A 14,402-nucleotide genomic window follows, 5' to 3' on the forward strand; every position below is an offset into this window, starting at 1 on the left:
TTCGTCAAATACTGATGAACATTTTTCAGTTTTCTTTCAGGAAATGTGAGATATGTTAACCAATGTCATCATACTGGGGAAAAGAACTCTTTCCAGGATGTTTGTTCTGTGAAGTGAGTTTGTGTTTTTCAAACATTTTCAGACTTCGTTTCATTTACAAAGAAGCCTTCTTTCCAGTGTTTCACCGGTAAGACAGAAGGCTTATAACACTAAAAATCAGGCTACGATACCTGTCATAAGTATAGCACAAGTAGCCTATTGCGTAGTTTTATATTCATAATGACAAACAAAACATTAGAAATGGCATTTGTAATAATTCTCTCTCTCTCTCTTTTGTTGAAATAATAATGCTGATGTCATGCGTAGGTCGCTGTCAAGACATTCACAGTAGTGCAGCCGAGTCATTCGTTTATCCTAGGAAGCATAAAACATGGTTTATTAGTCAGTTATTTGTTGTATGCCATTACAGTAGAAGAACCGAACATTTCTACAAAATACAGGTTGAAGACTGTTAAGCGAGGAGCAAATTGAACAAAGACAATAAATGGGAGAAAGGAAAGTTTAATGTATTATTAAACACAAAAGTCTTTATATAACAAGCACGGTATTCTGTTACTAACAATTAAGTTTTGTCTGCCTGCCGAGATTTAGAAACTAAAGAACTCAGAAGAGAATGACAGAGAAAGAGAAAACTACAAAAATGCCTGAACAAAAACAAGAAGGTTAAGTAACCTACAAGTTCATATGTTACGTATCTAAACCAGTGCTCTATACACAATATTAGACCAATCTTGCTATGTGGGTTTTCGTATTGCCTGTTTTAATAAGCTGTCTTCCAAGAAGTCCATACCGGAACATATATAGCTAGCTAAGATTAAGGGGAGAAGACGCAGTATGTAGTCTTTGCTTAGTTAAAAGGATTAAGGCACGTTTACAGCCTTGAAACATCAGGGTAACCAGGACATGCAGAAACTATAGAAACATTGCACACATAATTCGTTTGTTAGTCATTTCGCATTTTTACATTTATTTATTTTAAATTCATGTGCAACAACTCCAGATTGTACTCAGTTGCTTTTTGTTTATTCATGTCCAACTACATAATACGAGAACAGCATTATTTAAAGGATTTATCTATTGAATACATATTTCCCTCTCGTATTTATAGTATTTCACTTAACAGCAAATCTAAATAGTTATAGTGCATACATCTGAAGCGAACCATGAATTTATCCCTTGGATTTATATTGTTAAAGAAAAATCTCTTGTAGCTGCATCATGCTTCATAGATTCCTTTTGTTATCATAGGCATTTTCACTTTGTATAACAACTTCTACACTTCATGAAACTTCAACAATTTTTTTGCAAATTATGAGCAGTTCTGTGTGTTAATAGTAAAATGTTTGAAACCTTCTTATTTGTTTAATAATTACATTACATTTAATTTAGAATTGCTGAAATATATTTCTTATATTATATATCTCTAATGAAATGTTGTAGATTAACTGTATTTCTGTATTTTGGATTAAATAATCTAACGTCTTCACTTTATTAGAAGTTGAAATTCAAGTTCGCGACTCGATGAAGTTCAAACAAATAATTTGTGATTGAATTTAGTTGGAAAAAACAAGTGAATGAGTTAAAATTGGAGAGTAAGAAGTCTTAACCTAAAATTTGTTTTTCAATAACTTCCATGAGGGTAAAAATTATTGTTGTACCGGTTGTTCTCCAGAGCAACTCCTTGGAGCAACTTAAATAATTATCAGTATAGTTTAGTGCTAGTGTGTTTTAAAATCATGTCAGTTTTTTAGTTAAATTGTTTCCCTGTACAGCTGAAATTATTGATAATGTATGTTTAACGTTATCTATAATTCTATGCTTCAAACTGCGCGAAACATTATTACACACATTTTTAAGATGGCTTTTTGATTTTTTTAATACTATAAATGCAAAAGTCAGACTTCTTAATTGACAGATTTGCCATAAATAACATTTAATGAGGGAAATAAACAAAATTTCGTAAGATATAACAAAATTCATTGTATTTACTCACTTTACAATAGGCCCGACGTGGTCAAGTGGTTAGGGCGCTCGACTGGAAATTTGAGTGTCGCGGATTTGAATTCCCGTTACACCAAACATGCTCGCCCTTTCAGCTGTTGGGGCGTTATAATGTGATGGTCAATCCTATTATTCGATGGTAAAAGAGTAGCCCATGGAATTGGCAGTGAATGGTGATGACTAGTTGCCGGCCCTGGCCAGGTGGGTTAAGGCGTTGGACTGGAAATTTGAGGGTCGCGAGTTCGAATCCCCGTCGCACCAAACATGCTCGCCCTTTCAGCCGTGGAGCGTTATAATGTAACGGTCAATCCCACTATTCGTTGGTAAAAGAGTAGCCCAAGAATTGGCGGTGGGTGGTAATGACTAGCTGCCTTCCCTCTAGCCTTACGCTGCTAAATTAGGGAGGGCTATTGCAGATAGCCCTCGACTAGCTTTGCGCGAAATTAAAAAAAAACATATGAACAAAAAACAAGTCACTTGCCCGGCATGGCCAGGTAGATAAGGCACTGGATTCGTAACCTCAGGGTCGCGGGTTTGAATCCCCGTCACACTAAACATTTTGCCTTTTCAGCAGTGGGAGCATTATAATGTTTCGGTCAATCCCACTATTCGCTGGTAAAAGAGTAGCTTAAGAGTTGGCGATGGGTGTTAATGACTAGCTGCCTTTCCTCTGGTCTTATACTGTTAAATTAAAGACGGCTAGTGCAGATAGCCCTTGTGTAGCTTTGGTCGAAATTCAAAACAAACCAGACTAGTTAGTGGATATCCTGCTAATAAATAGAACAAAAGTCACAATAGCAGAAATATACTGTTCACCAAATCTCTAAAGTCATTAGAGACTTAAACAGCAAAAATGTTAATTTTGGCTGTAGCTATGCAAACATCAATGGAAGAAACCTGTTACAGTTTATTGATAATAATGGTATAGCCCTAATGAATGATAATACCCCCACACATACAGCGTATGTCACTAGTTTTATGTCTTAGTACGTATAATATGAGCCAGAAACTAATTAAATGATGGGTGAGAAAAGATGTTGATAGGGACAACCCACCAATATGTTGCATCTTCGATCTCAGCCTATAGAAAAGAAAAGTATAGTTGCCAATAAAATAAATTGGCAATACTATCAAAAGAAATTAGATAATCAATTACCTAATAACGTTTTAGAAGGAGTAAAGAACCACATAGAATTGGATAACTGTTAAACAATAACAGAGTGCTTTCAAAAAGCGGCAAATAAAACAATACCGAAAGAAAACTATAAAACAACAAATAACACATGAAAACCAAACACCCAAATAATCACCCTAATCAAAAAATAAAGACAATTAAGAAGACAGTTCATGACAAAAACAACAACAACAGAGAAACCAAAACACAAATAAACAATACAAGAAAACACATTCCAGCACAAATAAAACTAGTAAAACAAGATAAATGGGACAACTTTTGTTCAAAATGAAACGATAAAACTGACCCGAAAAAATTCTGGACACGCCTTAGACGACTCACCAATGACAATTCAGCCACAAAAAAATTATCCTACACTTGAGTATAATAAAACAATACCTTACACAAATAAAGAAAAAGCCGAAGGTTTCAAACACCAACTACAGAATACATTTAAAACACATACTGATCCCGATATAAATATTTATTTTTACAACAAAGTCACAAATGATATAATAAACAATAAAAACAAATTGGACGAACAAGTATATCTGAGACAAATATAAAATAACCAACTACGAGGACACGATGCAAACTAAAGGATTGTTTGTTTGTTTTTTAAATTTCGCACAAAGCTACTCGAGGGCTATCTGTGCTAGCCGTCCCTAATTTAGCAGTGTAAGACTAGAGGGAAGGCAGCTAGTTATCACCACCCACTGCCAACTCTTGGGCTACTCTTTTACCAACGAATAGTTAGATTGACCGTCACATTATAACACCCCCCACGGCTGAAAGGGCGAGCATGTTTGGCGCGATGGGGATGCGAACCCGCGACCCTCAGATTAGGACTCGCACGCCTTAACACGCTCGGCCATGCCGGGCCCTAAACTAAAGGAATATCGATACATGAATTTAATGAAGCAATAAACAACACACACACACACACAAAAACAAATCCCGGGTGAAGATGGGATATAAGCCATCCTTTTCAAAAAAGGCACTCCGATATTATTTGACTACTTAAAAGCACTTTTCAACTTATTATTATCCTCTGAATACTTACCAAGGCCTGGCATGGCCAAGCGCGTAAGGCGTGCGACTCGTAATCTGAGGGTCGCGGGTTCGCATCCCCGTCGCGCCAAACATGCTCGCCCTCCTAGCCGTGGGGACGTTATAATGTGGCGGTCAATCCAACTATTCGTTGATAAAAGAGTAGCCCAAGAGTTGGCGGTGGGTGGTGATGACTAGCTGCCTTCCCTCTTGTCTTACACTGCTAAATTAGGGACGGCTAGCACAGATAGCCTTTGAGTAGCTTTGTGCGGAATTCCAAATTCCAAAACATGAATACTTACCGGTTTCTTGGAAGCATGCTAATATATTAATGCTCCATAAGGAAGGAGTGTGTTTTCTTATAACAAAGCCACATCGGGCTATCTGCTGAGCCCACCGAGGGGAATCGAACCTCTGATTTTAGCGTTGTAAATCTATAGACTTACCGCTGTACTAGCGGGGGACCCATGAGGAAGGAAAACTAGCCAATAAACCTAATAGCTACCGACTAATCAGCCTGGGCAGGTGTGTAGGTAAAATTTTAGAACGTATAACTAATAATAGACTCTACACATACTTTGAAATAACCTCTAAATTGCCTGAAGAACAAAACGGTTTTAGGATATTTAGACAAACAACTGACCACTTAGTAAGACTAACTAAAGAAATAATAGATAGATTCAAGAAAAAACAATGCACTGTTACCTGCTTTCTTAACGTTAAAAAAGCGTTCGACATTGCATGCATGAAATGGGACTACCGCGTGGAATTATTCGCTGGCCATCTAACTTTTGGAAAACGGAAAATGTAAAGTAGATGTAGAGGGAACCTTTTCTGAGTGCTTTACTCCAGAAACTGGTGTCCCTCAGAGAGGTGTGGCTAGCTCTATACTCTTCATCATATATGTAAACAATATGCCACTGAAGGATCCTAATCATGGATTTTCTGGACAGTTCGCTAATGATGTGGCAGTCTGGAAAAGTGCCCTAACACCAGCAATATCAGCCACAAACATAGAACCATAATTAAATAAAATAAGTGAATACTGCCAAAAATACAGAATCAAAACAAATACAGCAAAAACACAATTAGTTGTATTTACCAAACTGACAAAGTACAAAAAAGTACAACCTGAAATATATATGAATAGAACATTACTTCAGACTGCTACATCGGCTAAATTTCTCGGTCTAACCTATAACTCAAAATTAATATGGATTAACCACTTAAATTAAATTAAAAGTAAAGTCTGGCGAAGAACCAACTATGCTAGGAATCTAACTGGTAAGAACAGTGGAGCATCAACAGACAATATACTATAAATCTGCAAAACATACATTAGATCAGTAATTGATTATGCAGTTACAGCTTGGATTAACGTAAGTGACAAGATAATAAAAACCAAACTGCAAACAGTACAAAACACACTACTCACAACAGCATACAGTTTCCAGAACCGCATTATCTAATTTCGTATACAAATATTCAAACATACCAACGATAACAGATGGACTCCTACATAGTACAATAACGTATAAAAATTGAATGAAAAATGAATTATTATGCGAACTAGATGGGTACCGCATACATGATGAAAATAGTCCTAAACATCTCTCTTCGATCAACATATATTTTAAACACGAAAATAAATGTAAAAAAAATATTAAAAAAGAAAGGCTAGCATAAAACTGGACTACCTACTGATAGGGCAAATTCATATCGACAAATGTACGAAAATAGTACATATACATTGCCCTGAAAATGGTCGGAGTGAACTCAGACCACTCTAACCTTAAAGTAGTAGCTATACCTACTCATACTGCATGATCATGAAACTGAAGGAAGAGGTCAAAGCTTACCTGACCCTCCAGGGTACATAAGATCATCCAAATTCCGAGAGAGAGACAGACTATTTGTCTACCCTCCAGTCTTTTACTAACTACTGTATTAGGGACGACTAGCGCAAATAACTTTTGTTTAGCTTTGTGCGAAATTCAGAACATTATTCCTGTCGGCAAGATTTGGTAAAACAAAATTCAGTTACCAAAAATATGTCATTTAACAATGATAAACCTGTGAAACAATAATTTGCATAAAAGCAACTTAAAAAAGTAAACCTCATTATAAAAATACAAAATAAAACTTTAAAATAAAAACCAAAAAGTAATACAAGTACTTTCACATTAAAAACAATTGCAAAAAATATACAAATTAAATCGCATAGCATTAAATACAAACACAAAATTTCTTTGAAATTAATTAAACATTGAATGGAATGACCATTCAAAATTAAAAGAAAATCACATTAAATAAAAACACAAGACAACTGTTTTGAACTCCAATAGAGGCTAAGTTGTAAGTCTTCAGGCCTATGAGACTAAAAGTTGGGTTTTAATACCTGTGGTAGGGAGAGTACAGATGGTCCATTGTGTAGTTTTGTGTTTAACAACAACGAACCAACCACTTTACGATAAACAAAACAGTATAAAACAGTTTATATTAAACATAGACGTTTGTTTTTGAATTTTGCGCAAAGTTAAACGAGGGCTGTTTGCGCTAGCCGTTTCTAATTTAGCAGTGTAAGACTAGAAGGAAGGCAGCAAGTCATCACCATCCACCGCCAACTCTTGGGCTACTCTTTTATCAACGAACAGTGGGACTGACCGTACATTTCAAAAATAAAATGCAATCAAAATATATGAGTACAAATATAATTCCTATACACAGACATCTAAGGTATATGTAACAGTAAAAGTTACATTTACTTTACTTTACAGAAATTATACAAAATGTCTGACAGCAGACCATCCACAACGACCCGACATGGCTGGCTAGTTATGGCACTCGACTTGTAATCCGAAGGTCCCAGGTTCGAATATCCCTCACACTAAACATGCTCGCCCTATTAGCCGTGCTAGCGTTATAATGTGACGCTCAATCCAACTATTCGTTGGTAAAAGAGTAGCCCAAGAGTTGACGGTGGGTGGTGGTGATTAGCTGCTTTCTCTCTAGTCTTACACTGGTAAATTAGAGATGGCTAGCTCAGATAACCCTCATGTAGCTATGCGCGAAATTCAAACCAAACCAAATTCAATACATAAAATCAGGTTTAATCCTACTTTCACCACCTCACCCTTTCGTAAACAATGATCACCTATTAAATATGATTGAAAAAAATAGTTTAGAAATTTTATTTAGGTTTTGATCATTTTATCATTTTATTAGCAAAGGAGTTATTAATATATAAACCAAAGTTATGTTGCAAGATCATTTGATGGGTCTTTAAACTTTCCGGAGACATGTCCTTTTTACCGATCTGCAGTCATTGAGGAATGCTTTGCCTTTTTAGCGATGAGATATACAATTAATGGCTAAGAATATCTCACACTGAATATTTTACATCGCCGCTTTGTGATATGTTGAATCTTATGTTAGACAAACCGATAAGTAAAAAACTATATAGCAATTTTTCAACCCGGTTGGATTTAAAGGCGATAAAAAGAATACATTTATAACAAAATAACCTAATACATTTTCTTCTCTTTTACACAACGTCTAGTTGCTTTTATTGAAAAATAAAATTTTGGAAGTCAACATGACAAATACAGATTTATCACAGTAGTAACCCACCAGATGGGCGAAGGCATTTGATGCCATCGTGGACGAAGACGACGTGATATTATGTGTCGTAAACGTACATATTAACTTAAGTCAAGTTTTGTTCTGTTAGTTGTTAAACTTCGTAATCTCGTTAAATAAACAACCATGTCATTGCGGGAGAAACAGACTGGTAGTGTGAATCTACATATTTATACTATAGATTTATTTTAGCTCTGTAATGAAACTTAAAATTGAAAGTTTATTTTTACAGATGTTTAAAACTTTAAAATTTTGGATATTCGCATGCATCTTCCAATAGTTCGAAAAATTTCGGGAAAAGGGTGCTTATTATGGGGCAAGTTCGAGTATAAATGTTAAAGAAATTTAAAAACAGGGGTCAACAAATGAACACTTTTGATTGAAAAAATCAACACTGTTAGAACACACAAACACCTTAGGCATGTATAAAACAAATATATAACGAATATACAGTATTATGCAGAATAAGAAAGATCCAAGATATTTATTTGATCATTGTAGAGCAGATGTAAAAGGAACCTTACTACAGCTACTGTAATTTTAAATTCTGTTTTGATCTTGCTTTATACATATCATTAATACTAGGTGTTAAATGAATGTTGATAAAAGTTTTATTATTTTTTCTGTGTTATCAAATGATATTTGTAATGTTGAAAGCATTGTGAATGCCAATAAATGAAATTATTCTAAGCCAATGGGTATCAACCTTGAATTAAATATACTGATGTCTTGAAAAAGTGCAAGTGTGTAGATGTGTGGGTTTAAAATACTTAACTTCCTACCTTGTAGGTATTAATAAGTTATTAAAACTTATCAGTCCTTGGATATATGGAGTTAAAAAATAAATCCATACAAAGGTGTCAATTTTTATAATGTCAAGCAAGTATGTGTTTTCCCCAAATATAGGGATTGAATTTCATGGGACTAGAGAGATTGTTTTTGTGTGATTTTAAATACTAATGTAAGATATATCAAGAGAAAATATTGCAGACTTGTCTGTAATTAAATTGTTCAAAATGTTTATTTACAGTGGAAACCAGTACTTATTATTTATTGGTAACATTCTTAAGGACTTGTTAAGCATTAAATTTAGTACAAATTCATGTCTTGAACTCAAATTAATAATAATAATAAACAGGCACTTCTGAACCTGTTTCTCTATGTTAGTGACATATCAATTTATGTTTTAGATTTATCCAGCTTTAGGAGTTGAATAGTTCAATCATACAGGGTGATTTAAAATTACCTTCTTTATTTTAAAGTTTAATAATGAACTAACTGAGGAAATACAACTATGCAATTTTCAACCTTCTATAACCTAACTCAAACAGTTATTGACATGTCAGTACACTTGTGCAACATTAGTATCTCTCAGCATGTTTAACCAGTATTTGATATTAGTTCATATTTGATGCAATACAGTGGTGATGGTGTCTGTTATCCTGGCCTTTAGCTCCATGATGTTTGATAATTGTGTGTAATACACAATATCCTTAGCATACCCCTATACCTCTTTCTTGTACTGGTGTCTGTAATAACACAACAAAACAGTCATAGACTTGATCTCTGCAAGCCAAATGATGCATTGAGTTTTTCCTTGCACATTTGACATTTTATGGGGTAACACTACTCATTGGAGTGAGAAAAACATGACAATAAAAATGATTGAGTTTGGCTACAAGTTTTTGAAAAAATGCATGGTTATATTTCCTTAGTTATTTAATTATTAAACTTTAAAATAGGAAAGATAATGTACAACTATCCTGTAATACACATAAAAATACTAGAAATACATTATATAAGGAGTGGTATGTTGAATTTGTATTGGTTGTTCAGGTACTTTTTCCAGTATATTGATAGGTATTCATACAGAGTTGAAATGCCTTTTTTTTATGTTGCTTGTTTTTGGTTATGTTCTTTCAAATTAAATTATTAAAAGTCACACAAGTAACTACTGTAGATATAGTCTTCCAGGTAGATAGTGAACCACATTTTTTTGCACTTTGATGAGATACTTAAAAACTGCTCTTTAAAATTTTAATTAATTTTTTGTGTAAGTTCTAGCACACTATGTAACTTATGTAATAAAAATTAATTACAAATGAGACATTTCAATGGAATATGGTATGAAACTTGAAGTATCTGTAGCATAAAAATAATTTTTAATTGGATGTAACACGTTAGGAAAATACAGAAAGTGAAAATAAACAATCTCTGTTAAGGTGTGTAATGAGAATTTAAAATGTTGCATATATAATTTAACAGTATCATGGGAAGGCATGTCATATATACTTTTTTAGTCAGCAGGATTGTTTGTTGGTAAATTTCAAGTAATTTCTTAGAACATAAGGTAGATGTATTATAGATATCTCTAAATGATTGTGGGCTACAGACCATTATCTGTGTTCATTTTATTATCTTGTAAATTTCTCACTGTATGACAATTCTAAAATGGCAATTTTATATATTTAAATGACTATCATGAACCTCAATAGGGATTTCAAGGAATTGCACAGAATCTTACCAGTATGTTTGGACAAAATTCCCCTTAAACAGTGAATGTTCAGCTTAAACAATACTTTGAAACCTTTACTGTTTACTGATAAAGCATACACATGTAAAATTGCACAAAAACAGTCATGTATTAGACTCATAAAAAAAAAAACTGTTAAAAATGGTCTATTTGTAATTATTATTCTCTTGCCAGCCTGCAACAAAAGAAGATTGATATATTGCACCCTAACCTTTTATAGAATAATAAATGTTGTTGAGGTATTTAAGTCTATTTTACGTAAGCTGCAGATATCTATTTCTTTTAAAAAACATAAAAACAGGGTGAGAGAGGAGTTATTAGACAATAGGAGATGAATATTAGACAACTGTTTAAATGTAGATAAACAAAGCTTTGTACACTGTATATTTAGTTATTTTAGGGAGCCAACCTTTATATTATGTATGATATGAATGAGTAAAAAAACAAAACAATACATAATAATAACATAGACATATAGAAAAATTCATAATGAATACACAATATTATTTACAACCTATTGTATTTTTTTTTTGGGGGGGGTGTATTAATCTAGGCATATATTTTTTCATTTCTATGGATTATATATAGAGAGAATTTAGTCACACAAAAACTATAAATTGCACACTATTTTTCAACAAATCTCTCTGACAATCTCCAGCTGCAGTTTAACATTATATATTTTGAACTAATATGATCATGTAATCAATAACTACAGTTATTGATCATGAACCATATCAGCTAGTTACTATGTTTATTATCATTACAATGTTTAGAGTTAGCTACCGTATTGAGTAGTTGTTTACTCATAGTTGAGCATAAAAAAAAGTCAGAAAACAAGTTTAATAAAAAATGGGAATCTTAAAAACTTGCAAATTGAGATTGTAAAAAGTAAGGAAGTAAGACTGAAGATACTGTAGACGTTATTTACTCAAACCACAAATTCATATTTTGACATCAGGTGTAATTCTAGGTAACAGTATGGAGCCAAAATAGGGGTTTGCAGTTTGAATAAATAATATTTATTGTATCTCAAGCCTTGTTTCCTTTATTTTTTTTACAATCCCTATTTACAGGTTTTTAAGTTCTCAATTTTTTCTTTATGTTGTTTTATTAGAGCTTGGAATTTTCAATTGTAGTTTATTATAGTATAGGAATAATTATATTTATTATGATATGAATTTTTGTGAACAAAAGATAGTTCACTTTGAGACAGCTGGGAAGAGTCACTGCTCTCAAAGAGAGACTTTTTTGTATATATTTTATTTATATTTTTTTCAATAACATGGGCTTTTTAAAGGATATAGTAGGATCAACATTCATAGGTGACTATAAATGTTTATTTTGTGTAATTTAATTTTAAAGCTCAGTTTTAAATGACATTGTAAATCACTAGGAGTATTTGTAAATGACATGAATCATAATTAATCATTTAAAGAACAATGGACAGTGTACAAGGAAATTTGTCTAAAACTTTATTTAGAATATTTTTTAGATTACTTAAGTTGTATCTATATGTACAAGAATTATATTGTGGAAAACATTTTTCTTGCATTTAAAAGACATGGACTAGAATTATTAATAACAATGCTTTTTTTATTATAAGCTGCTTTGAAGAGAATGCTGAATTTCAATGTCACTCCTACCAAATCAGCAGTAATGGAACCTACATGGAAGGTATGTTAGACTAACAATAGTATTTAAATGCAAATATATTTAATTTCTCTGTAGTTTTTCTTGTAACTGATACAAATGTATGTGTATATATATATACATGTTTCTGTCTACTGTTACCTAATGTTTTACTATTTCCTTTGTTCATACTGAAAATTGTACCTGGATTTTGAATGGACATCACCAAAAGTTGGAATACTTTTGGACTGTGTGTTGTAGGGATTTACTGTTATACATGTATTATTTAATGTTACATCTCCTCTGCTTGACAGCTGATCTACTTAAATAATGTCATGCTCCTTACAAATGTATAGACCCACTTAGGTATCAAATAAGCACTTGATAACTTTTTCAGTTAGCTTATGACATAGCATAGTTTCAGTTTTTTGTTGTTGAAACATTTGTACCATTTGTTTTATTGCAATTTTCCTGAAACATTTTAAATCAAGGTATTCATATAACAGTTTTCAACTGTATGCTGAGTTTGAATTAGAGCAAATAATTTACATATTTTATCATGACTTGGTTGTATGTTTAATTATTGTTGTTTTTTAAATGCCACAAGTAAATACAGTAGAGTTGTCAAAAGTATAAGAGGACAAATTTTTATCGTGTTAGTTCACTGCTGCCTGTTAGCATTCACTCAGATGTGCTTTTGTAATAATTTGTTGTGTTGTATGGTGTCTGTGTTAAAGGTACACTCCCTACTGCCTTCTCATTCTTGACCTTGAAGCATAATAAACGCTAGTAACCTGATCACATGATCTGATCTGACTTTTCCTTGTGTGAGCCTTTTATCTCCATCAGACCAGTTTCTTTTTAGTAACAAACCAAGGTAGTTCACATGATTTATCAAATATAAAATCACAAAGAAATTATTGATATTTTAACTATTTTTCTCTACTCCAGAAAGAATTTACAGAGAAGAGGGAATTTATAAAGCTTAGAATATGTGTTAAGAATATTGTGAGAGAAATATATTTAGTGAAACTTTTGTAATGTTGATAGAATATTTAGTCACACCTCTGTAATGTTGATAGAATATTTAGTCACAGCTTCGTAATGTTGATATAATATTTAGTCACACCTCTGTAATGTTGATAGAATATTTAGTCACACCTTTGTAATGTTGATATAATATTCATTACAACCTTAATGCATTGCTAACTTTTAAAAAGTTTATGAATTGACCATATACTAATTCTTATTTACTGTAAAACAAAATTAAAATGCATTTCAGATAATCATTTTGTTGTGGTAATCAGATTAAGAATAATTTATTTGAAAACAAATTTATGGCTAATAAGTTTTAGATTTGTACTTTGGAGAGAGAAATTTAAGAAAATATGGCAAATATCTTTAACTTATGTATTGTGTGTTTACTAATAACATATTGTTCTCGAAGCACAGGATTATTTTTTTTTAAAGGAAGGGTTACCATCCGCACTTGTGGGATCTGCTTTTGATCAACAAACCCTCATTCTTTTGGGACTATATCAAACACTTTATTCCTGGTGGGAGTGCTACATTATGTGTGCATTTTATTTCATGATTATTTTCAATTCACAATCTGAAACTTTTATGCATTTTCATTATTTTTGTATCGTGAAATCTTTAGTATGTTTAAATTTATTGTGTACACTTGTGTTTTTTTTAATCAACAGTTCAAGTACCAGAGCTACAATTACTTGATAAATAATACAGATAGATAACTTGAAATATCAGATTAAACCCCAAGCCACAGGAAGTTTTTTTTGTGGATGTTCATGTCACAGCCTTCTTTTTATACACGCACTATGTTTATTGTTTTGGACCACAGTGATAAAGTATGAAATGCTTTGGTGTAAAATTTGAACTTCACCATAGCTTCAAAAAGTGTAAATAAAGAAAACAGATTATAATATTGTGTAATTTATTAGAGGCAATACTAGATATTAATATTGAAAAGAGGCCCGGCATGGCCAGGTGGGTTAAGGCATTCGACTCGTAGTCTGAGGGTTGGGGGTTTCAATCCCTGTTGCACCAACCATGCTTGCCCTTTTAGCCGTGGGTGTGTTAAAACATGATGGTCAATCCCATTATTCATTGGTAAAAATTGGCAGTGGGTGGTGATGACTAGCTGCTTTCCCTCTAGTCTTACACTGCTAAATTAGGGATGGCTAATGCAGAAAGCCCCTGTGTAGCTTTGCATGAAATTCAAAAACAAAACAAAAAAAACAAACAATATTGAAAAGAAAATTGTGTAAATAATAAATTAAGTTTTGAAATAAAACT

At 32.8% G+C, this 14,402-nt stretch overlaps 2 protein-coding genes across 3 annotated transcripts in view; one reads left to right on the top strand and one right to left on the bottom strand.

Annotated features, from left to right (window-relative positions):
* Nucleotides 1-6,161, bottom strand: part of PCB (Pyruvate carboxylase) — a 119,273-nt gene extending 113,112 nt beyond the window's left edge. Inside the window, exon 1 of the mRNA XM_076503535.1 lies at nt 6,145-6,161. The gene's annotated coding sequence lies outside the window, so the exon portion shown is untranslated. The remainder of the gene's footprint in view (nt 1-6,144) is intronic.
* Nucleotides 6,162-7,896: 1,735 nt separating this feature from the next.
* Nucleotides 7,897-14,402, top strand: part of Slh (sec1 family domain containing Slh) — a 74,063-nt gene continuing 67,557 nt past the window's right edge. Inside the window, exons 1-2 of one of the 2 annotated variants that reach the window (XM_076503541.1) lie at nt 7,897-8,075; nt 12,061-12,131. In XM_076503541.1, coding sequence (XP_076359656.1) covers nt 8,051-8,075; nt 12,061-12,131 — 96 coding nt within the window. In that variant the 5' untranslated portion in view covers nt 7,897-8,050. The remainder of the gene's footprint in view (nt 8,076-12,060; nt 12,132-14,402) is intronic. The other variant, XM_076503539.1, reaches the window with a different exon arrangement.

Source organism: Tachypleus tridentatus, chromosome 6 (assembly GCF_004210375.1).
Source record: "Tachypleus tridentatus isolate NWPU-2018 chromosome 6, ASM421037v1, whole genome shotgun sequence".
Taxonomy (NCBI): domain Eukaryota; kingdom Metazoa; phylum Arthropoda; class Merostomata; order Xiphosura; family Limulidae; genus Tachypleus; species Tachypleus tridentatus.